The 24265-nt window shown below is 37.6% G+C and overlaps 1 protein-coding gene across 1 annotated transcript; it reads left to right on the forward strand.

The window, feature by feature from the left end:
• Window positions 1–1429: 1429 nt before the first annotated feature.
• On the forward strand, window positions 1430–23207 carry LOC120634286 (protein glass). Its single transcript, XM_039904776.1, has 10 exons — window positions 1430–1488; window positions 9491–9663; window positions 12531–12730; window positions 15986–16103; window positions 18484–18618; window positions 19231–19626; window positions 20545–20762; window positions 21248–21331; window positions 21814–21918; window positions 22821–23207. Exons 2-10 carry the CDS (start codon window positions 9544–9546, stop codon window positions 22891–22893), a joined length of 1449 nt encoding a protein of 482 aa, XP_039760710.1. The 5' UTR covers window positions 1430–1488; window positions 9491–9543; the 3' UTR covers window positions 22894–23207.
• Window positions 23208–24265: the final 1058 nt, after the last annotated feature.

Below are 24265 nucleotides of genomic sequence, written 5' to 3' on the forward strand. Positions count from 1 at the left end.
TGGGCTATCAGTGCTTAACACCTTAACATATACTTATCAATATTTTCCTAAAAATGTCCATATATTCCCATGGGAACCCTCCGTCATATGGCAAGATATGGAAGGCTGTGCGCATCGCATGGCACGGCTACCTGGGTGGCCTATCGTCAGCCGAAATCGATATTCGTGCAATACCCGATCCCGGGGCTCTATCAAAACGATACGTCACGAGTTATGCCAACTTTGGTTAGTGCAGATACGCTGAATTTTGGAAATCGGAATAAACTTACTACTTACTTATCGCTAGAGTTTGTTTTTTTTTTTTAATTTTTTTGGAGTAAGACGAACCGAGCTGATGGCTCACCTGTAAGTGAACTATCGTCTCTAAGCACAGCAACATTTCAGGGCATGCGAGGAGAACAGGAGAACATTTTGCAACATGCCGCTCTGTGTCCATTCATTTGATGCGAAGGAGATAAGCTTCATGTGTCTGTAATTATAACGGCAACCACGCCCTTCAGACCGGAACACAGCATTGCAACAATGCTGATTAGCGGCAGAAATAAGCATTGCGATAGAACCCCGGACGAGCTCCGTCACAAACACCTCTTCTACTACTAAAATAAGAAATTCATTCAAAGAAAATTGGATACAAAAAAATACCGGTTGATATCTTGGAGATGTCTCTTAAAAAGTTCAAAGATAGAAAGATCCTATTATAGTATAAAGGAATAATTAAACGAAAAAAGCTTAGGTGTGAATTATTGCTTTAACCAGGTTGCTTCTAAAATATTTTCAAATGACAAAGCGAGATGGTGATAACAAAAAGAACACCCGTTTGAAGTTTGATGTGGAATGTGGATAGATATGCAAAGCATATCTATTATATCAAATATGTATTATATTTATTATATAAATTCGTAAGTGAGTATGATATTTCACGCAGTTATTTCCGATGTTATACCATTATTAGTTCTAGACGCGACTGTAGTACCTACTTAGTACATAAGATCACAGCTAGTTTACATGCATAGCATTTTATACAAATTTATCCAGTAAAACCACTCATTGTTTAATTACTTGAACAGTTTAATCGTAAATGTGATCAAATAGCTGTGCACTAAACGTTTCTCACCACAAAAACGTTGCTTCCGCGGGCGTCCATCCGCCATATTAACTTGATACGTTGACAGCGGCTTTCCCGCGCGCAATATGTCATGTTTTTTTTTCAGAGGGGTTGGAGACTAAGGACGAGATACAAACAGCCAATTAACGTGAGGGCGGGCGACTGCACTTAACAGATAGTCGTTTAGTCACCAACACCACCCTGCAAGGGTTCAGAGGCTCGTACAAAAATGAGCTCGAAAATCATGTGTTGCCATAGCGCATGTGCCCGTTTAATTTAATTAGTGGATATAATTTATTTTGTGTAACTGTGATTTTGTGATGTGTGTCAATATATTTATTGTTCGCAACAATTGGATTATTTTGGATTGTTTCTCGAGAAAGGTGAGCTTATTTACCCGTTTGGTATAATGATAAAAATAATGGTTATAGAATATAAGTGGTTGTGAGTGCGCGAGTTAAATTCAAAATCAATAAGTGACTGTAGGATGCCATTACTTTATAGTAAAATTACAAGTTATTAATAAAACTTAAAAAAACAATAGTTTATAATAGTTGTACCCTTTCAATACGATTCAATAATACAAAAACAGCTATAATTACTTATTGTAACTATGAATGCTTGAAAGATACATGAAAGTGATTTGCTGCTATATGTCGAGTTCCGATATTAATTACTCATCAGCTCTTAACCAAATTGGCATGGGTTGACCTTAAAACTATAAATCGATAAATAATAAACATGCACCTAGACTAGACTAAATAATTAAGTAATTGACTCAAAACTTTTGACACAATTTGGTGAGCTTCTCAATAATTCAAAGGCTCAATAATTCGAAAGCTCATATAAAAACCCTATTATACTTAATCTAAATATTACATCATGACAATATGCTTGGGAATATTTTGTTCATGCTTCTTACTATAACTACGTTTTAAGTGACAGTGTGAGGAGGTGATAATTACCAAAGAAATAGTATATACCCTTGTAAAGAACGCGGAAAATTACTATTTAATATACCGCAACAATGGAAAATTTTTCATGTTAGTAACATTAGACATAACATATTGATATTGCGATAAAGGTTTGAACAATTTAAACTAAAAAAATTCAAGCCGCTTCAACTAATTAAATGTTTGCCGACTAACTACCTCGTCGGTTTAGTGGTTAGCATGCCTATGAATCACGATGCCCAGGGTTTCCGGTTTCCAGTTCGGGCTTAAAAGTGGTGTATTTTTTTTCTCTCCAGAAATTTCCATTAGTAACCCGGAAGTAGGAAACTAGAGTTACCCACCCTCGTGCTTCGAAAAACATTAAGCCGTCTGCTTCGGTTTTTTTTTTTTTTATTACTTACATATATCATCAAACGTTTACAGGGCACGCGTCTTCTTTCAGAATGAGATTTAGTCCGTAGTCTACCACGCTGTTCAAGTGCGGATTGGTAGACTGAGATAGACGCCATTCAGAACGTTATGGAGAACTCTCGGGCATGCAGGTTTCCTCACGATGTTTTCCTTCACCGTTTAAAGTGATTTTTAAATGTATATACTAATGTGAATACTCAATTGAGCGCATCAGAGCAGCGTGGTCTCTCGTTCTCTAAGTTCTCCCAGCTCTTTGCCCAGAAATGGGTCATTTGAGTGGGAGTGGATTCAGAATTATAATTTGCAAGCTAGAAAATAAATTAAAATATATTGTTATAGTTTACCTCATCAGTAAACTAATAACTGAACCAGTCATGCTCGCGTAGAATGCCAGAAAGCAGCAAGAATTCTGACTGTATTTCTGCGCTGAACAGCCAGGCTGAACCTTGAAAAAAAAATGAGCCAGCCCTTCTGTCAATAGATGATGCAATTAACCACGATGCAATGTCTATCAAGATTTTTTTATACTTACACATCACTCCAGTGTCGCCACATTCAACTTTAATATGTAAAACTCTATTAGAGAGACATACCGATTTATGCCGGCTCCGGATCTCGCTGTCTGCCTGGTATGAGATGAGGCTAATCGTCCAATGCATGTTACGTCTCACAAAAGAGACCATGCACGTTTCAGGGAAACCAGCACCAATCCTTCAGATCTCTTACCATCATCCCGGCTTGTTCCTGAACATTGTAAGACTAAATATTAGAAGTGTTTGTGATTTTCAAAACTGTAAACTCATTTAATTATTTGATTACTAGCTGTTAACTTCGTTTTTCCTCCGTGTTTATGATGGTTTTTTACATATCCCGTGGAAACCGTTTGTTTTCTTTACAAAATTAGCCTCTGTTACTCTCCGTCCATTCAACTAAACAAAAATGAAGTCGATTGGTTACTCAGTGAAGACGTAAAGTAAAGCCAAACAAACACATTTTCATATTTATAAAAGTATGGATTTGTAAACTCATTTAATTATTTGATTACTAGCTGTTAACTTCGTTTTTCCTCCGTGTTTATGATGGTTTTTTACATATCCCGTGGAAACCGTTTGTTTTCTTTACAAAATTAGCCTCTGTTACTCTCCGTCCATTCAACTAAACAAAAATGAAGTCGATTGGTTACTCAGTGAAGACGTAAAGTAAAGCCAAACAAACACATTTTCATATTTATAAAAGTATGGATTTGAACAATAAGATATCCCGTAATTTTTTTTGTATTTCTGGCTGTCTCTTTGTCCAGCCAACTTTAGCATGGCCGGACCGATTATGACGGGAGGATCACAAGCGGATAAATTATACGGGATACGGTACGATTTTTTCAGGAAATATAAGGGGGAAAATGAGGGGTTAAAATTTCCAATGAAAATGGAATACTGTTCAAAATTAGAGATATAAAAGTGTTAGAGTTTTTTATCTATTTTCGGATGAACCATTGCAACGAACTTAATGCAATTTAGCACAGAGATAGCTTGCATCTCGGAAATGGACATGGGATACTTATACTCCACGACAGTCCCGGTTTATGTTCCCGCGGGATTAAATGCACGGCTACTCAGCTTAACCGATCTTGGCGAAATTTTGCAAATAGACAGCTTTATTTCTGTAGGATTAAGATCAACGCTTCAGATAATTATATCTACCGATTATGTCGTCTTGTCTCATAGAAATAAGTAAAGAAAAAGATAGAATCTCGAGGCGCACGTTAGCTCTACTAGAAAGCGTAATTTTTATCCCGGGAAAATAAACAATACCCGCAGGATAAACCAAACCAAACGCTTGGCCGCGTTTGTTTTTAATAGTAGTATAATAATATTGAAGTTTGAAACATCGGATGAAAAAAAACAAAAAGTAGGTATGAACCTTCCAATATAATTTCAACAAAGTTTATATCAGCTGTTACCTCAAGTCAATAACAAATGAAACAAACCAATTTTGTAGTAGAGTCGCTTTACAATTAAATAGATACAGAAAAGTCGATACATTGTTTCATTGTTGTGTGATTTAATTATTGTGTGGGTACTAAATACTAAATTAAATCTTTCATTTAGGATAATTATTCATCATCATCATCATATCAACCGATAGACGTCCACTGCTGGACATAGGTCTTTTGTAGGGAGTTCCAAGTTCCACGGTTCTGAGCCGCTTGGATCCAGCGGCTACCTGCGACGCGCTTAATGTCGTCTGTCCACCTCGTTGGGGGCCGACCAACGCTGCGCTTACCAGTTCGGGGCTGCCATTCCAGCACCTTGGGACCCCAACGTCCATCCTTTCTCCGAACTATATGCCCGGCCCATTGCCACTTCAGCTTCGCGACTCGTTGAGCTATGTCGGTAACTCTGGTTCTTCTACGAATCTCCACATTTCTGATTTGATCGCGTAGAGATACTCCGAGCATAGCTCTGTCCATCGCCCGCTGAGTGACTCTGAGCCTTCTTATGAGGCCCATATTATTCTTATAATTATTCTTTGGCTAATAAAATTTTAAGGTTTAATTTATACAGTTAAATATAACTTGCTTGAACGGTGTAGGAAAAAATAGTGAGGAAACCGGCGCGCCTGAGAATTCTCCATAATATTCTCAAAAGCTTGTGAATTAATCCGCACTTGGCCATCATGGTGGACTCCGGCCTAAACTCTTTTCATTCTGAATGAAAATCCGTTCTCTGTAGTGGACTTGCAATGGATTGAAATGATGATGATGATAATGATGTTGAACGTGAGATACAGTGATATAAAAAAGTGGTAAAACTAACTATTAAGCACAGTACTTGCTTTGACGGTAAAGGAAACATCGTAAAGTAACCTGCATGTCTGAGAATTCTCCTTCCCAAAGACGTGTAACCCTTTCGCGATATGAAAGAACACGTTTTAGACTTTCCCACATTTCCACATTCCCATATTTCTTCATCATTGCTCCTAGCAATAAATAAATAGTCTACCTGCCCGTCAAATCGACTCGGATTAAGTAGAAACGTAAAAGTATGGGTTTACATTTATGTAGCATTATGTCATAAAAAAAAAGCCTTTTTTACTAAAACGTTTTACAGTTATATTTTTACATTTTTTATTTATTTTTAAATACATTTACGTTTAAGTCGCCTCTACGGCGTAGGCCTTCCCCAAGTCTCGCCAAAGCTTTCTGTCGCGAGCCTTTCGCATCCAATCCGGTTCACACCTCTGATGGCAAATATCTCGCCACCTCTTTCTTTGTCGCCCTCTTTTCCTCGTTTCATTTCTTGGAACCCATTCAGTCACTTAGTCCATCTCTCCGGCTGCAACCTGCAAACATGTCATACTGGTACCTAATTACCTACTTGAATTATATTTTAGTAGTTCTTGGCATACTTGGCAGTTTTCTAATGACTCGAACTCGGCCGAATAACTCGGTTTAAATGCCGAATTATTTGGCAGATAGTTTACAGAAGTACCAGTTTCCCTAATTATTTAAGGTAGGTTCCCAAAAGGAACAAGTATCATTTCGATTATTTTTTTTTTTAAAAGAATTCATCATTCTTTACGCATTTTAGATAAAAACCCTGAGCACGCCACTGTTGAAACTTCTGTACGAGACATACTAAACTTACATAAAAGACATTTGCGACCTGTATACTATCGCCATGCTTATTTCTGCTAAACAGCATCTTCCGGACATGGTTGCCGGTGTAAATACAGGCACATAAGGCTTAAAACGAATGCCTCAAATTGATGGACACAAGTCGGCATGTTGCAGGACGTGTCCCTTGAAAGCCCTGTGAAATGTTGCCCTGTTTATAGGCGAAGGTCATCTCATAAACGGACGGACAAATGGTCCTCCTGATAGTAATATCAGGACCATTTGTCCGTCCGTTAGTCCGTCAATTATTACTATAAAAAATCTACGTTCTAAGCAATTAAAATATCACTTGCTTTAACGGTGAAGGGAAACATCGTGAGGTAACCTGCATGCCTGAGAGGTCTCCATAATGTTCTCAAAGGCATGTGAAGCCCACCAGTCCGCACTTGGCCAGCGTATTGGACTACGGCCTTAACTCCTCTCATGGGAGGAGACCGTTGCCCTGTAGGGCACGATGAAGGTATAAACCACTGAACTAATCGTTAAGATATTCATCATCATCATCACAGCAACCCATTACCGGCCCACTACACAGCACGGGTTTCCTCCTCCTACAATGAGAAGGGGTTAAGGCCCTAGTCCACCACGCTGGCCCAGTTGGGAACATTATGTAGAACTCTCAGGCATGCAGGTTTCCTCACAATGTTTTCTTCGCCGTTAAAGCATGTGATTTTTAATTACTTAAAACGCAAATAACTTAGGAATGTTATAGGTGCGAGGTGGGATTCGAACTAGGCCCCCCGAGAGTGAAGTCGAGCTTCTATCACCGCTTCTTTAGAATTTTTGTAGGTTATTCCATGATGAACTGAAACTGAGCAATAAAAATCGAATATAGCTACTTAAACAGTGAATAGATACACTGTAGCTATAAATCATCGAAATCCAGAGATTATATAACTAGGTTAGCCAGTTGTTAAGGGATTATTGTGCTTCACATTACGATGCCTATAAAATACCTAAACCGGCCAGTTATTTTGGATTTAAAACAAATCTGATTGAATCGGTCTTACGTATGTATGAGCTAGTTAGTACACTGTTTAATAAAGTGTTTTTTTTCTAAGTTCTACAAATTAGCCCTCGACTGTAATCGCACCTGCTGGTAAGTAATAATGCAGTCTAATATGGTAACGGGCCTGTTAGGGGTATGGCAGTTATATTAAACCCACATCCCATCGGTTTCTACCGAAACGCTAAATCGTTTAACGGCACGTCTTTGTCGGTAGGGTGGTAACTAGCCACGGCAGAAGCGTCCCACCAGGCCAGATCAGAAAAAAAAAATTATAAATTCCGAATTTCCCCTGCCGAGGATCGAACTCGGAACCTCCTACTTGAATCCGCCGCGCTCATCGCTGCGCCAAGGAGGTCGGGGATCTTTCGGAGTTCACGTAAATGTGTACGTTTACTTGAACTCCGCCTTCCTCATATCGAACTAGATTTCGCCCTCGGTCTTTCCTGAGACCAAAAGTAGCCGAAGTACTTAGAAGTACATAGTATGGATAAATACTGATTTTTAAAAGCCGTAGAACAAAAGTTGTTAGTTTGTTATTATTTAGTTGTTGTTAATTAACTGCGATGCCGAGAGCTTTCGGGAATTTATTATTTAACCCTGTTTAGACTGTCATTAATTTAATATCTTTAAATTTATCTAAATTTTGACTCTTGGATCCAGTTTGAATCAAGTATAGTATCCAGCTATTTTCACAATATTATGTTCACAGAATATATTTATCAATTAAGAAAAAAGTGACTGCACTAATTTACAAAATAAACTTAATACAAAAAATTTAGTTTATTTTGCATTGACGGTGACACTTAGTGTTTCGAAAACGACTCTACGAAGGCGGACATGCAAAACTAATACTACTGTACTATGCTTCTGCTACTTATTCATATTTATTTGTTTGAAAACTTTGAACAGCTATTTTTCTCTCTATAAACAATCACTGGTAGGTTTCAGAAGACTAACTAAATACTAAATTTCAAACTCTAACTTAAAAGTGAACACGAAATAAAATATTTTATAACCGTAACGATAAGTTATCACAGCGTTCCATCAACAAATACAGCGAAGTTCAATAGGACCGCATTATGCAGGCAAGACTCACTTAACGAAACGTTAAATACTTTGCTTTTAATCCTTACAAAACAAGGCGTTAGTTTGAAGACTTAATAAATGTAGTTACTGTTTTATTACTAAAAGATTGATGAAAAACTTATTGTTGAAAAGTTTGTTTTTTTTCACACACAATAAATAATAATAGTTGTTAAATAATTGTCAACGATGATGTTGGAAAAGAAGACCTGCCTTTCTTGCAGAGGAGAAGTTTCTTGCAGATAGAAAATAGACAAATTTAACGTTTCAAAAATGTTCTACTAAAAGTTGTCCTATTTAAGATTAATTTGGATACGATTTGATTTCATTACATGACTAACTAGCGCGTTGATTTAGAATAATATATAATGCTTGTTGTCTGTTTGTGTATTCTTTACGATAATTAACAAGTCTCAAACATTTTCACTAACTATAAAAGCCCATAGTCATTCAGCGACCAATGTAGAGATTTGGTTATGTAAAGATGGGTGCTCTCTACATAATCAGTCAGAAATTATGAAATTCGTATTTCCTTATTATTTAAAATGTTGCTATCTAGTTGATCCCAATGTGTAAATTTAAGTAGGAGGTCCCGATCATTACTTACCACCAGGCGAGATTCAAGGGCTAACTTGTAGTGGTATAAAAAAATACCTGACACTAGTAAAAAGTACCCAAAGAGCCCAAAATACCCATAAGAAGGGTTAGGTTTCAAACATCTTTTAAGTTTGTTAAACCTATTTATTAGATTTAATGTAAATGAAAAGAATAAGAATCTAATATAAGAGAAATGTAATAATAAAAAAAGGTAGTCAAGACCAAATTGAACGAACTTACACAACTGATTCACTCTCTTGCTTCTTCGAGCAGAAGAATTATTACTGAATGATGTAAGTAAATCAGTAATTAGTTTTCCCGTATGATAAATTCCGCTCACGAGGTTCAAAGAACCTAACCTAACCCATCTTTTTGAAACCTACGTATCAGATTCAAGAGGAATAAGAATCTAATATGCAAGAAACATGCAAATTAAACTAAATTACATAATTTTGTAAAAATAGCTTCTAGCAGAGGATAATAATTATTAAATCGATCAGTAACGTTTACCGTATAATATTTACAACGTGTGCCCATAAAATTGTTCCTGACCCACAAAGGAATAGAGGAAATAGGTTTCTTCCTGAATGTCTGCTTTTGCATAACGCATCCGGCGTTCCTATTGAAATAGGTGTGGCTTCCCCATCCCATTGCAGGCATGGCCAAGCGTCGGAAGCTGTGATCCCGCCCCTGCGCGGCGCCCTGCGCGATGGATTGCTACGTTCCCAACAACCCGCAGTTTCTGGGCTGCTGCCACGGGCTGTGCTGCGACCCGCTCCAGCCGTGCTCGTGCGACCAGCTCAGAGATCTTCCGGAGGACTGCTGCCAGGTAAATCTATCCACTAAATAACATAGGCGCTCTGGAATCCTCAAAATACTGAAGATGGCATCAACAATCATATCAATGGGTTAAAAATAGCCCTATGCTCGTGCGACCACCTCATCATCTTCCGGAGGACTGCTGCCCGGTAAATCAACCTACTAAATAACTTAGGTGCGTTTGGAATCCTCATAGCTAATGGAGTTATCAACATCACCTCAAAATACTAAAGATGGTATCAACATCAGCTCATTACAATGGAATAAAAATTGCACCATGCTCGTGCGACCAACTCATGGATCCTCCAGCGGATTGCTGCCAGGTAAGTCTACCTACTAAATAACTTGGCGCGTCTGAACTCCTCGTAGCCAATGGAGTGACCAACACCATCACCTCAGTAGTAGTAATGGGAGTATCAACGTCAACTCATAATAATGGGACAAACAATGCACCGTGCTCGTGCGACTAGCTCAGGTATCTTCCGGAGGACTGCTGTCAGGTAATTTTGCCTGCTAAATAACATAGGTGCGTTTGGAATCCTCGTAGTTAATGGAAATATCAATACCATCTCCTTAAAATACTATTCAACGACATGTCATAATCATGGGTTAAAAACTGCACCGTCCTACGAAACGATCGGGAAGCTTCTGTAGAGCTGCATTTTGAATTCAGAATTAGATTCCTTAGCTAGAGGATAGCTAGCTAGCATTCCCGTAAGCTACGAATTTAGTTTGCACTTAATTAATGGATTATCAACATCGCCTCAAAATACTATCGACTTTTCTCGTTTCTTTTAAACAACTTAATTAAAATTGACCGTTACATAAACCTTAACCTAATGATTGCTCGGGCCAGATACATGCTTTTAATATTGTAATTAAAAACTAAGGTTTCAAGAAGAGGGTACTCAATATCGCGACCTATTTATTCAAATACTATAATACAAGGTGTCATGATTTATTTGACTGGACGCGATATCTTGCATCAAAATTACAACCGAAACTCCAGAAGTATTTTCAGAGTTCCTTACCGTACTGTTGTACTGAATCTCTCTGATTTCTTTCATTAACAACATAAGTCCCAGAGTCAGTAATTAATGTAGAGCCTCTGAAGTATTATTTCAGTTTTCATTTACACGTTCTATAAAGGAGAAATAAAAATAGGAACAAACAAACATAACAAAAGTATTACCAAAAAAAATAAACTAACTGTTCACTTATGGGCATGGTACCCAAAACGCTGGCACTATTGCCCCTTTGAATTACTAGACTTGGGGTAAACTTTAGACCGTTGGACTAAATAAACACCAGGTCTTTAATCACCAGATACATGTACCACTTTTTGGGTCACAACATTAATAAAATGTTGCGTGTCTGATGACCTTGGGCATATTGAAGTTGTGATATATTATTTTTCCGATATTGACATTGACAAAATCGGAGGATGATCCATGTATCGGAGCGAAGCGCCTAAGCATACTTTAGGCGAATTGTATTTTGAGGTGATTTTGATGTTGATTTTTAGTGTTGCTTAAAAAAATGTATATGCACATAAAAGACCCGACCTGCAGCGGTAACCGATTGGTTAGGGCTTTCGGTTTATGTGCCTTTTAAGTAATTGGGTATCTCTTGATATAACGGAGAAGGGAAAATATGCTTCAGAGATCTATAATGTTCTCAAAGGCGTGTGAAGTTTACCAATCCACACCTTGCAAGGTGGTACTGACCTAAACGTTCCTCATAATGCGAGGAGACCCGTGACCTGCCGGTATTGAGATAATATTGATGACGATGATGATACAACAAAACAGATTCATCTTGTTGTCGCGGAACCAAAGCAAATAGCATTGAGTTAATTTTTATTTCATTTTCTGAAATAGTTAGTGTAATTACGTTTAGTCCAGAAATCTCGATAGATACTCTTCCAGCGGATGTCGAACGAGGTTCTCTCAGGAGCCTTCTTTGTGCTACTACTACCTTTACTACATCTAATACGATCATCAATGCCAACCTTGTCCAGCGTCGTGACTATGGACATACCCTTAAGTTGAGATAGGCATTTAGTCCAGCTGCGGACTGTTATAGGCTATTTATGATTGCTTAATTACGCTTACCAGGCCACTGACCCAGATAACTGGTGGAATGCTTCTGTAACACTACCAACCGCCAAAAGTGGAGAAGTCCGCGTGGGAAGCCGTGAGATCAAGCGAAGCCTGACGCCATGTTATTCATCTCGGCCACGACCACTATCAAGAACGCACGACTAAGAAGACGAAATTTCGCTGAGTTGTATTTGTACCTCTTATTTTTTCTGTATGTACATACGAGTCTGGTCGTTCATTTATTAAGGCCTTCATTTATTATTTCATTAAAAATATTCATTTTTAAATAAACATAATAATACTACATCTATCACGGCGTAAAACAAAAACCCAATCGGGTTTATCCGTACAGCGGTATTCATCGTACAGCGCTCGGAATTATAAGTAGGTTAGTATTTTTTAAAGCTACATAAAAAATATGATGGGCGAGTGAGGGTAGTTCTAAAAATAAAAATTTGCGTTGCAACTAGTTCTATTCATAAAACCTGTTATATGCGGAACTGGTACTTTATCGTATGAGTAAACTTTACACAGGATGTTTCGGCTATTTATTATGATATTTTTTAGGTTGAAAGAAAAATGTCTTAAGTTTCTCCTTTATGTTTTTAGTGTTTATGTCCTGCTTTAGACTATAATGCAAGCTGTTCAGCAAAGTCGTCTCTAGACAATACAGGGTCTGCCTGCCGTACAGATTGTTACTTTGGGGAATGAGTTTGGCGTTTGAGTTTTATGCATTCTTCTATTCATTATAAACTAATCTAGTTACATTTTGCAGCAAGAAACCGAAAACTGCTGCCCGGATAACGGTGATGAGCTCAATGCATTGAGCGATTCCATCGCACCGTGCGATGTGGGGCTGGGCGATGTGAACGAGCCGAGCTGGCCTGCTGAAGACATGGGCTCCTTCTCCTTACCACCGCTCGAACTGGATCCGCTTCCTTCACTCTTCCCGTTCTCGCCGTGTCCTGGTTACAAGTAAGTGCTATTAGTTTCAGTAAGTGATTTAAAGTAAAAGGAAAGTCAAACGTCTATGGAGTACGCGGAACCGTACGTGAAAATATAAGTATAAAAATCGGTCAGGTTCAGCCACGCGCATTGTAGGGTTCTGTGTTTGCCCATCACAATATGATGACTTAGAAGCTTCTTGCTTGTGACAATCTGAATACAAAAATAAAATTAACTTCACGATTTAGCCGCAAATAACATAATCACAAGGAAATTTTGAAAAAAATTATCTATTGAGTCGTGTTTATTTTATATAAATACTAGCTGACCCCCGCAACTTCGTCTGCACCAAATCGGTTTTTACAGGTTTTCGCGGCGTGCGCCAGTAAAGCTCCAAGTCGGTATGACATCTTTAGAAAACATCTCTATATTTCAGCCATTTTACCGAAAACCATAGTAAAATATACCTACAGTAAAACCTTCCGCATGAGTCACTTTGTTCATTAGTTAAAACTGTATGAAAATGTCGCGCCCAGGCAGACGGACAGACGCGGCGGGGGACATTGTTATATGATATGTACAGAAGATAGAGAAGCTATATAGAGTGAACTTAGGAAGATATATTGATAGCATACTTACACATACTGCGGGACCATTTTAATTTCATCAAAAACATTTTTTTCCCTCATCTGTCCATCATCCATTCATCCATACAACCATCCTTACAAACTTTCGCCATTTATAATATTAGTAGGATGATACGCATGCATTCGATCGTTGTCCCATATGCCTCGCGACTTGCTGCTACCTGTGAAGAGTTATGTCCTCTATCTCCGACGATATTTATCAGATCTTCATTAAAATTAGAAAATACATGCTTGATTGTATACACTTTAAAATAAAAAAAAGAATTATTAAAATCGGTCGAAATTTAACGAAGCTATGAAGTAAAATTCATAAAGATGTTCTGGAGGAAACTTAATGTTTGTTTATCGGGATAAAAAAAATCCTATATGTACCCGGTATTTCAGCTACCACTATACTAAATTTTATTTAAATCAGTTCAGTAGTTTTAACGTGATGCCCGGACAGACAGACAGACAGACAGACGAAAATTAAATAAAAATCTGTTTTGGACTCGATTACCTATATATAAAGCATCCCCCGGTCAAAATTTTCAAAATATATTTAATGTACAGAAATCTTCCAGTTACAGTTTTATTATAAGTATAGATTTTAATATTTGTAGGTATTAAGTATTTGCGTAATTCTTTTTAAAGTTTAGTACGTATATTTGTTTATGTAAGTTTATTTTATATCTTTACTTTGTGCACCATCCATTGTCCGTTCTACTGATAGCTTCTTACACTTAGGTTGCCTGTTAAAGGTAACTTTGAGTGATAAGGCCGCCTTTGCACCCTAACACTATGAACTTTTCTTTATATTGTTTCTTGGTGTTTTGTTGCAATAAAGTTATTGTATCTATCTACCTGTCTATCTTCCACCATGTGAGGAAAACGGTTGTTAGGCAGAAAAAAAAACGTGTGTGTACTTATGTACCTGCACGCGGTAGAAGTTATACTTCTTTGGCGTAACAAAATAAAAATCTTTTCAAAAATTTATCTTTCGCCTTATTCTACGTTTGTAGAAAAAAACGACACAAACAATAGAAAAAAGGTATTGTTTGAATTATTGAAAGTCAACTGTGAAACCTTTTTTAGAAAAACTAAAATGTTGACGATAGCTAACTTCATGGTGTCAGTTTTTTGTGACGGTGTACGCGCGCATCGTAAGAATTTACTCTCACTATTTTTCCCTAACGCACCAAAAGAAGCAGGTACAACTTCAAAAACATTTCTGTAATGTTGGTCTAGTGACTGACACGTTGGTCGAGCGTCGGTCTCGTTGGTCTAGCGACTGCCTCGTTGGTATAGTAACTGCCTCATTAGTCTAGCTAGTAGCTGACTCGGTGGTCCAGCACCTAGACTGTCTCGTTGGTCTAGTTGATGCCTCGTTGGGCTAGCGATTGCCCCTTAGGTCTAGCGACAGGCGCGCAAGGTTCTGGGTTCAAATCCCGACCAAAAATTGTTGGGTAGTAATGTTTTTTCTGTTAAAGGATTTTCAGTACCCGAGTACTTGTACAGCACGTTATACCGTCGGTGCCAGTTATTATCACTAGTTAGTGATAATAACTGGCACACGGTGACAATAGTCGTTATTAACGCCCACCTGCCCACATTGAAGCAGTGTGGTGGGTCTATGCTCTAAGACTGTCGCTTCTAAAACAGAGGAGGACTTAGCCCAGCAGTCGGACGTTAATGACTAGGCTTCGATTGATAAATGTGTTTAATTTAAATCTATAATATTATGTACCTACTAGCTGTGGACATCGTCGGCGATTCTATCCGCGTTAACATTACAGTCAATCTGCAAAATGCGGCTGAGCATCAAACCAATATGGTAAACCTAATTAATAATTTCTTCTATCTTTACACTCCACACCAAACAGATCTTCGGCAATGTACTCTCTACGCAAATTTCACTCCGACACCCGCGGAGCATCCTCATAAAAATTTAAGAAATTATAAATAGCAACGTGCAGGTTCTCCTGCTTTTCGCTTATTATAGCAAACCAGCTGTTGCCCGCAGTTTTGTACGCGGTTTCTTGATTTTTCATGAATCAGGGTATATCCAGGATATAACTATCGCCATTTCAAAATTCAGTCGAATTGGTTCAGTAGTTTTGTGTGAAAGTGTAACAAACATCCATCCATAATAACAAACTTTCGCATTCATAATATTATATTAGGATTAACGTGTAAATGAAAGTGTAACAAACATCCATGCATAATTATAAACTTTCGCATTTATAATATTATATGAGTGGTCAGATCAATTAAGATAAACTGGTGCCCATACCTTCTATAACGCAATACAAATGGCCAGACAGAACCCGATGGAGAGAGATCTTATATGACAAGATTACTCGCCATAGCAGTGATCACGATCCTCAGTCATGAGGGACCGACTAAAGAGAGAGATTATTATTAAACTCACTGTTAACCTAAGGAAATACCCACTCGTAATAACTTATTAGCCTTGTTAGCCTAAGGAAATACCCACTCGTAATAACTTACGCTATAACTTTTTGAACGTAGATTTTATTAGACGTCGACTTTCCCATACAAAGAAATACCGTAACCCTAAACGTGCTATATGTAGATATAACTTCGTAGATTGCATTTGAAAATGGCTTCACGTTTTCAGCTTCGATTTTCCTTTCAGCAGAAACAACGGGGGGGAATGCAGGGAGCGGGGAGGTGGGGAGGCGGCGGACGTCCTCCTCTCATTGAAACACGCCGTCGTCCATGGAGACTGCGCCTCGGAGAGCGTGCACCCGCAGGTATCTCTTTCCCATCCAATATTTCAGCTGTACGTGTGACAGAGACAGATATAGTTACCCAACTTTCATTTTCGCTTGGGTAGCTTTAGGGTGAATAGGTAAGTTGGGGTGGTTATGAAATACTCGTAATTAATATTGGGGATTACTGCGTACTCTATAGGAATACTTATATAAATTTGGTGTGTATGTTTTGTAACGTTTGATTGATTAGTTATTTTATTATTGCGGACGGAAAATAGGTTAAGGCCTAAGGGATATTTAGATTACCAATAGGTACCTACTTGCTAAGTTGTAATAATATTTTTTTATGGAGCTCTTCTAGCTCGACTCGCGACTTCGCCTGCGTTTAAGTATAATTTAATTTTTTTTCCGAATGCACGGCTAGCATGGGCGGGAGACAATTATATCCCCGGGGAAAGGTAATAAACGCCTTTTATATACTTCTTCTGTCTGTATTTTTATTTGTGTGCAAATAAAGAGTATGAATTATTTAATTAATCAATTAATCTTCTCCCACTTCTTTATCAACTCTCAGGGGACTCGCACACAAGTGGAAATAATATCCAAATAATATATGTGTATTAATAAACGGGGGTAAATTTCAATTCCATGTTCCAGTGATTTAGCTGGTAGGCCGTTAATTATATCCCTTGTCAGGGATATAATCGGGGATATAATTTATATCTCCCGCCCGTGCTAGCCCTGCTAATCCGAATCCCCTAATCGTTTTTATCGTTTAATTTAAAGTAGAACTGTTTTTGAAAAGAGCAACTGCTGAGTTTCTTGCCGGCTTCTTCTCGGTAGAATCTGCCTTCCAAACCGGTGGTAGAGTCACTACACACAGACAGACTTGACGTTTCAAAAGTGCTTATATTAGGCCTACTTGAAATAAATGAATTTTGAATTTTGAATTTTGAATTCTGAAAGTGGGTAGGTAAGGCAGTATTAGTATTTTTTTCTTACTTTTCTTATAATGTTAATAATATTTTTGTTACTTCTGGTGTTAGGTTTATCTCCGAATTGATAAGAAAATAATAAATAAAAACATCTACATTTTTTACCACCGACGCAAAAACGACTAGGTGTTTTGAGTTTGCTGTAAAATATCACTTGCTTTAACGGTTGCAGGAAAGCATCGTGATTATGTCTGACAGTTCTCCATAATGTTTTCAAACGCATGTGAAGCGCACCAATCTACACTGGGCCAGCATGATAGACTACGGCTAAACCGGTCTAAAAAAAGTACCTAATGAAAAGATTTTTTCAAGAGACATTAGAGTGGGTAGACCAGAAGCCTTTAAAAATAATTAAAAGTGAAAAAAAAAAATAGTAGGATGCAACCCATTAGAAAAGGAGGGGAATATTATAAAAATGAAAGGAAAAATAATTTACGGGCGATCTGAGGTCGGGAAGGGGATGGGGGTGAGTTTTTAAGGGTAAAAAACGGTTTTTCTCGATTTCCGGCAAAACTAAAAGTCCTATCGAAAAAAGTCAAATGGCAAAGTTGTAGGTAATAAAAAGATCTAAAACTTTTGTATTTTCAGTTTTTTCACATAACCTCAAAATTTATGTGAAAAATTCAAAAAACCAAGTTTTTGGTTTTTTATTTTTATCTTTTACAAAAAAAATTTTTTTTAACGAAATTTGGTGAAATCTTACCTTTTTATGTCCAAATACGCTGTAATTTATTTGATTAAAAATATTTATTTTTTCATCTTATTTTGAATTAATATCGAAAAAGCACCCTAATTTTCAATCGAAAATTCACCAGTCAAAATATCAGCTTTTTTCAAAAAGTTGGTATGTTTTCTGTGCGTTGAAATCTCTACTTTTCGATGGTGAAAAAAAAATATGTTACCATAGTAAATCTTCTCAGAAATCGAATAAATTATTATAAATAATTTTGAGCTATTTATTAAAATTTACACTTTAATTACTCGAAAAACATTAGATTACTTGCCACATTAATAAAAAAAAATTGCAAATCAAAATATACTACTATAATTAACAAACAAATAAGTTAATAAAATTGATATTTAATAAGACATCACAATATTTGGAGAAAGTTGTCGAATCTTTTTTAAATTATATGCGTAAATGCCTATTTTCTGAGCCCGTTTAGTATTTAATTATTTTCCTTTCATTTTTATAATATTCCTTTTCTAATAGGTTTCATCCTATTATTTTTTTTTTTGATTTTATAAATTATCGACCCTGGTCTAGGAGTGTAGGTACTAGGTAGCTAGGCTCCTTTTGCAGAAAGTCATCATTTCCAGGTCTCGCATTAGTTCAAGGCCTTTGGTAGTTATTAATGAAGGTCAGTGGCCAAAGCATACAAAAGAGTATCGAATGTCATCATAGCTCAGACGCGTTTTTGCAGATGGTGGTGAACGGAGGTGGCGGGTACCCGTACTACGAACATTATGGCGGGGGACCCCTCTTCCCCACCATGAGCGTCAATGTCTCCATGAACATGACCATGCATGGTTGTCCGCCTGAACAGCTCTGCTCGCAAGTAAGCATTTTCGGCTGCAACCATAAAGCAATAGGAGAAGCTCAAAAACCATTGCATCCAGTGGGGTGCAAATCATGTATGCATAAAAGCTCTCTCAATCCAGGGATTTTTCAAAATTATTTAACGCCACTGAATTTGGATCTTAATCCACATCGTTCAGTTTAGAACTGCGAGTGCATTGTAAGGATCTGTTTGGAGGTTATTGTATACCTCCATGGCACAGACGTGAGCGATGTGGTCTTCTGAGTGGGAGGTTCTGATCTCGGGCAGATACAATTTGTTTTTTTTTCTGAATAATTGCCCGAATTGGCAGATGGGCCGCCAAGTGTTTTAGAGTTCGAGTACGATGCCGCGGAGAAACTAGGAATAATGCTTTAATATAACTGCAATAGCCCTAACTAGTTGGCCCGTTACCATCTTAGACGGCATCATCGATTACCTAACTGGGATTGGTACAAAGTATACATACACACCTTAAACAAACCCGTCAAGATATCAAGGATAACGGCAAAGTAAAATTAACGTTTCTTCCACCACTCTTTCCGACGTCCACGAAGCAAATGTGCCCTTAACTGTTGATGTGATTACCCTAACCTAAAACTTTTCTTCTAGGTGCAATGGAATCAAAATGCCTCGGCCCCATCTGTAAACGTCGTCTATCCCCAAACCCAAAATGTAATTCCCCCATCCTACCCAGCAGCCACGTACTCCTTCACAGCGGACTTCCGAGCCCCAAACCAATCTGATCCATTAATAACAGCCACATCCACCTTCAAACCTCTACAGTTACAAAACGCCCAGAAACCGAACCCAAACTACTTGTTTCAACAAAAGCCCAACTTTTCGAGCCAGAAGAACTTGGGTCCGATGTTGAAGAGGTCGCCTTCGAAGATGTATATGCAAGACCAGAAAGACCAGATGGGGAACGGGTATATAATGAATCATCAGGGGCAAATGCATCAGGATTTTGGTTATACTGCTTGTGTGAATGCGTCGGGGAAAGTGCAGGTAAGCCCCTACGTAGTAGTAGTTTAGTAGTAGAGCTTTTTGTGACAGACCTCGTCCGGGGAAATACTATCGCCTTGGTTATTTCTTCCGCTAAGTCGTTTACTTCTAAAACATAGAATTTTCATACAATCTTCCGGCTCTATTTCAATTGCCTGCTTAAATCCTAGAAAATATAACTTTCAAATTTTTGTCTCCACCTTTGGAGATGGGATTTTCGTGCAACTTTCCAACTCTCATTACATCCGCTTAGGAGAGAATTCGCGATATAAAAAGTAGCCTACGTGCCTCCTTGCCTAACTCTGTATCTACCTTTGAATACCCTGTTCGAATAAGTCGAACCGATCAAAAGATTGGCCAGACAAACAGAAAGTAACACGAACAGAGAAACACACATACAAACAATTCCAGAAACGTGTCAATGGGTTACTCTATCACATATTATGAGCTTTAGAACTTACACTTCACTTTTATTTATTTGTATACGATATTTATGTATTACCTTTAAGTATAAATGCCGCGTTGAAGTCTTTTCTTTTGGCTAACGAAATGTGATTAATTAATCCAAATAGATTTTTTGGATATAACTTCTAATCTACATATTTTTTCTCACAGAAAAATATTCCATTACTTACTTTTAAAGCAAAGTCGGGTGTTAAGCAAGAACACGTTGACGTTTTTACTACACGTAGAAAATAGAGTGAAGTCTAATAATTTTTTACCGCAACATTTTGACGACTGATAGCATACCTAATACCTACTTCATCGAAGCTTTAAAACACTGAAATCTCACAAAAATACAAGACCAAACGCCTTTGTTAATTATCTAAATCTTATAATATAGCATCAAAATATGTATATACTCCAAATAAAATACGACTTGGTTTTGATTTTCTCACAAAATAACACCTCTGTTTCTAGGTGGGAGCTCTAAGCGGTTGTTCAGAAGACGACGAGCAGAAGCCAAACCTCTGCCGCATCTGCGGCAAAACTTATGCAAGGCCCAGCACACTGAAGACTCACCTACGCACGCATTCAGGCGAACGACCTTACAGATGTGGCGACTGTAACAAAAGCTTCTCACAGGCTGCTAATCTTACGGCTCATGTTAGGACACATACCGGGCAGAAACCTTTTAGGTACATCTTTTTTATTCCACTACACGTAAGCCCCACAATCTTAACTGTAGTGGGCTAAACTGTTGCCTGTTAGGGAGTATGGCAGTTATACCCGCTATGGGTTTGATATAACTGCCATACTCCATAATCGGTTTCTAAGCGACATCCTATCGTAACGCTAAATCACTAAGCGGCACGTCTTTGTTTGTTGGATGGAAGCCACAACCGGCAAGACCAGAGAAAATTCAGAAATTATAAATTGTATAAAAAAAAATCTGTAAAATTATTTTTCCGTTGCTATAACACTAATATAAAAGGCATGTACTATTTTGAGCCGATTTTTTTTTGCACCGCGGTATTTTTTTCTTCAGGCCGCGATGGCCTGGGAGAGTCGCAGGTCAAATCTTTGAATTACAGAAAAATTGATATTTTTCTGTAATTCACATAATCATTCTTGCTTGCCTTTTAAGATAGCTTCGTTCTTTGAAGACTTATATTTTTTTCAGGTGTCCAATATGCGATCGTCGATTCAGCCAAAGCTCCAGCGTTACCACACACATGCGAACACATTCTGGAGAACGTCCTTACCAGTGAGTTTATAAGGCGTACCTTAGGGTGTATACGCATATGTTTGAAATTTGTAATATAGATGAGGTGATCTAAGCCACCCGGGCAAGTTGCAATCTCTGAACCATAAAAACTTTTAAAATTTTCAAATACTCCTTGTCATACTTGTATACACCAAATACACTAACGAACCGGCCGTTTTGTTGACGGATCCACACTTGTTTACTAGTTGGCAAACTAGAGCGGCTGCACGAAATAAAAAAAAACATAAAATTGCCTAGCGTTCTATTCGAGCGATCGAAGCTATTACTTTTTACTTGTCAGCGGAAAGTCGAAGACAAGCGTCCGACATGTCGACGAAAATCACATGAGCGCTAGTCGCCGGCAGGATCAGCAGGTCGACGAGTTTTTAGTGTAGACTCCTGACATCGCTGAGTCACAGACAACGGGCAAAAAGTGTGTAGTTATAAACTCAAATTTCATCAAACGTTTATTTTGTTTATAGGTGCCGCTCCTGCAAAAAGGCGTTCTCTGATAGCTCAACACTGACCAAACATTTGCGAATACATTCCGGGGAAAAACCTTACCAATGTAAACTTTGTCTACTCAGGTTAGTGACCCTTATATCTTTGGTTTTCATTATTGACACACTGCGTCACATCGCGCATCCATTGCTCTCCTTCTAAGGATCGTAGTTTGATGTCAAATAGAATATTTTTTATAACCTTTAATAAAAATTGGCAGAAATAATAAGTGTGGATTAGCGCGTTTATTAGAACAAACATAACGAGAAACTCTTCAGGATTATTAATAGTATAATTACTTAGTTTAATTTTTAAAGTTTCATGTCTACTTTCCTACTAATATTAGAAATACGAAATGTTTTTCTTTGTTCTTCCTTCACGCCCTAACTTGAAAGGAAGGAGAGTAACATAGGATACTTTTTATCCCAGAAAAACAAACGATTCCTACGAGATTTGTAACAAACCGTAAAAAAACGCGTACGAAGAACGCGGGCAATAGTAATATAAAATAATTCTACAGAAGAATTTACAGCTCAGTCCTTAAGTCACAAAACTAAGATGGAATAAACAAATGCAATAGTGTGTCGGTTTCTTTGTTTCTGAACGTTACAATTTTTACGTTACAATTTTTGCTCAATCAATACCTACACCGTTGCTAATGAATTTTGGCACATACGAGTTGCCTTGCAATAGGCATGATGACAGTAACATTGAAAAAAAAACGTTTTTTTTAAATAAGCGGGTATGATTTTATTACATAGATGGATTCAGTCTTTACTGCACAAATTAAAAGTGAAAACAAGAAGCGATTGCCAAAGAGTCGCAGGTTCAAATCCTGTCAGTTCCGAAAAAAAGTTATATTCATTTTAAATTTATAAAATTGAAAACAAGAAATAACAAAAACAAAAAAAAACTTACAAACTTTAAAAATTAAGCACTACCGTCCAAAGCCATTTAGAATCAAATTATCTATTGTTTTCTTCCGCAGGTTCTCTCAATCGGGCAATTTGAACAGACATATGCGTGTGCATGGCAACATGGCTGGCGGCATGCTAGCCTGACACATGTGTCACATGTAGTGCTACCCGATGCGCTCCTAGTACAAACGCTTTCGTGTTGTTACGGATTGTTAACAGACATATTGGTTGCCACAGCGTCACTGTGGGTTGGTCTATCAAAAAGTTTGCCAGAGTTTGAACAGCAACCTCAGGGTGACGCTGGCCACGCTGGTTTGTTGGACTGGGATAAAGTAGGTACCGCGCCGCTGAGGCCGTACATAAGTCCAAAGCCCTGGTGACTTAAGACAATTGTGAAAAAAAAACATTAAAATGTAATGTAAGATAACCTGCCCGTCTATTCAGAACTTTTTCTGACAGTTGCAGACCTGTCTTTTTTTATACAGGTTATTAACCGCCGCAGTCAAATCTCACGTTTTGTAAGAAACTTTAAGACCGATCGGTGGACAAGCTGTCAGAATCGTTATACAGAATAACAGGGTGAAAGTATATATATATATACCTAAACAGAAGTGATGTAAGTACTTGTATTATTATGTATAAAATTACGTTCAGGAGTAATCATTTTATGAAAAAATAAAGCTAGCTAAAAGTTGTACCCCATGTGTTTAGTACTTGTCCAGTAGGTACAACAGGCTTAAAAATTCGTACTTAGTAATATTTTATCGGTAATTGTACATTTTAGGAACAAAATTAATGATAGCGATTTGTTTCGTAAATAAATTCGGTTTGAATTACACCTAGTACCCAAATGAATTCAAAGGAAACCGTAATAACGAAACCGGTTAAATAGAAATAAATACTTACTTATCGATTTTTTTTCAAAACTGGTCTATGTATGTTAAAGCAAAATAGCCCATCTTCCCCTTTTGACTTATACTCACCTAAAATCTATTGTTCACGCAGTGTTTTCTTTGTGACATTAACTATTATTGAGTTACAAAATATAACTTTAGATATTACATGAATATTGTTATAATATATTTAAAGCATCGAATTATAAAATAAAACATAAAAAAGATAACATTTACTATTAATCACCTTGTAAGTTGATTAATGTAATATCATTATACTGGTGGAGCTCGCCGTCTCATAAAACAGCTCAAATCGGTAGCATTATTAAATTGACTTGGTACCCGCCCACGGCGTCATTTTGCACGAAATTAGTAGCGTCGCAAACGCGTCGGTCACATTAGCGACAAAAACGATATAATAGCTTATCCAACGATACATATGCGCGACTGTTTCAGGCGAAATCCGATGAAATCGATGCAAAAAGTCGCCATGGGCGACCTATCTAAAACACTTGCCGTTATATTGTTAAGAAGAAGGGAATAAAATACCATACACTTGTGATAAAAATCAAAGGATTGCTTGAAACACAAAATGAGAGGTGATTTAATGTTTCTAATCTTCT

The sequence above is a fragment of the Pararge aegeria genome, chromosome 23, assembly GCF_905163445.1.
Source record: "Pararge aegeria chromosome 23, ilParAegt1.1, whole genome shotgun sequence".
Lineage (NCBI taxonomy): Eukaryota > Metazoa > Arthropoda > Insecta > Lepidoptera > Nymphalidae > Pararge > Pararge aegeria.

Excerpts from the sequence above, each read along its gene's own strand:
- LOC120634286 (XM_039904776.1), top strand. The coding sequence starts at position 9,544 with ATGGATTGCTACGTTCCCAACAACCCGCAGTTTCTGGGCTGCTGCCAC. Across the intron at positions 9,664-12,530 it reads TTCCGGAGGACTGCTGCCAG|CAAGAAACCGAAAACTGCTG; the intron begins GTAAATCTATCC and ends TACATTTTGCAG. Across the intron at positions 16,104-18,483 it reads CGGAGAGCGTGCACCCGCAG|ATGGTGGTGAACGGAGGTGG; the intron begins GTATCTCTTTCC and ends GCGTTTTTGCAG.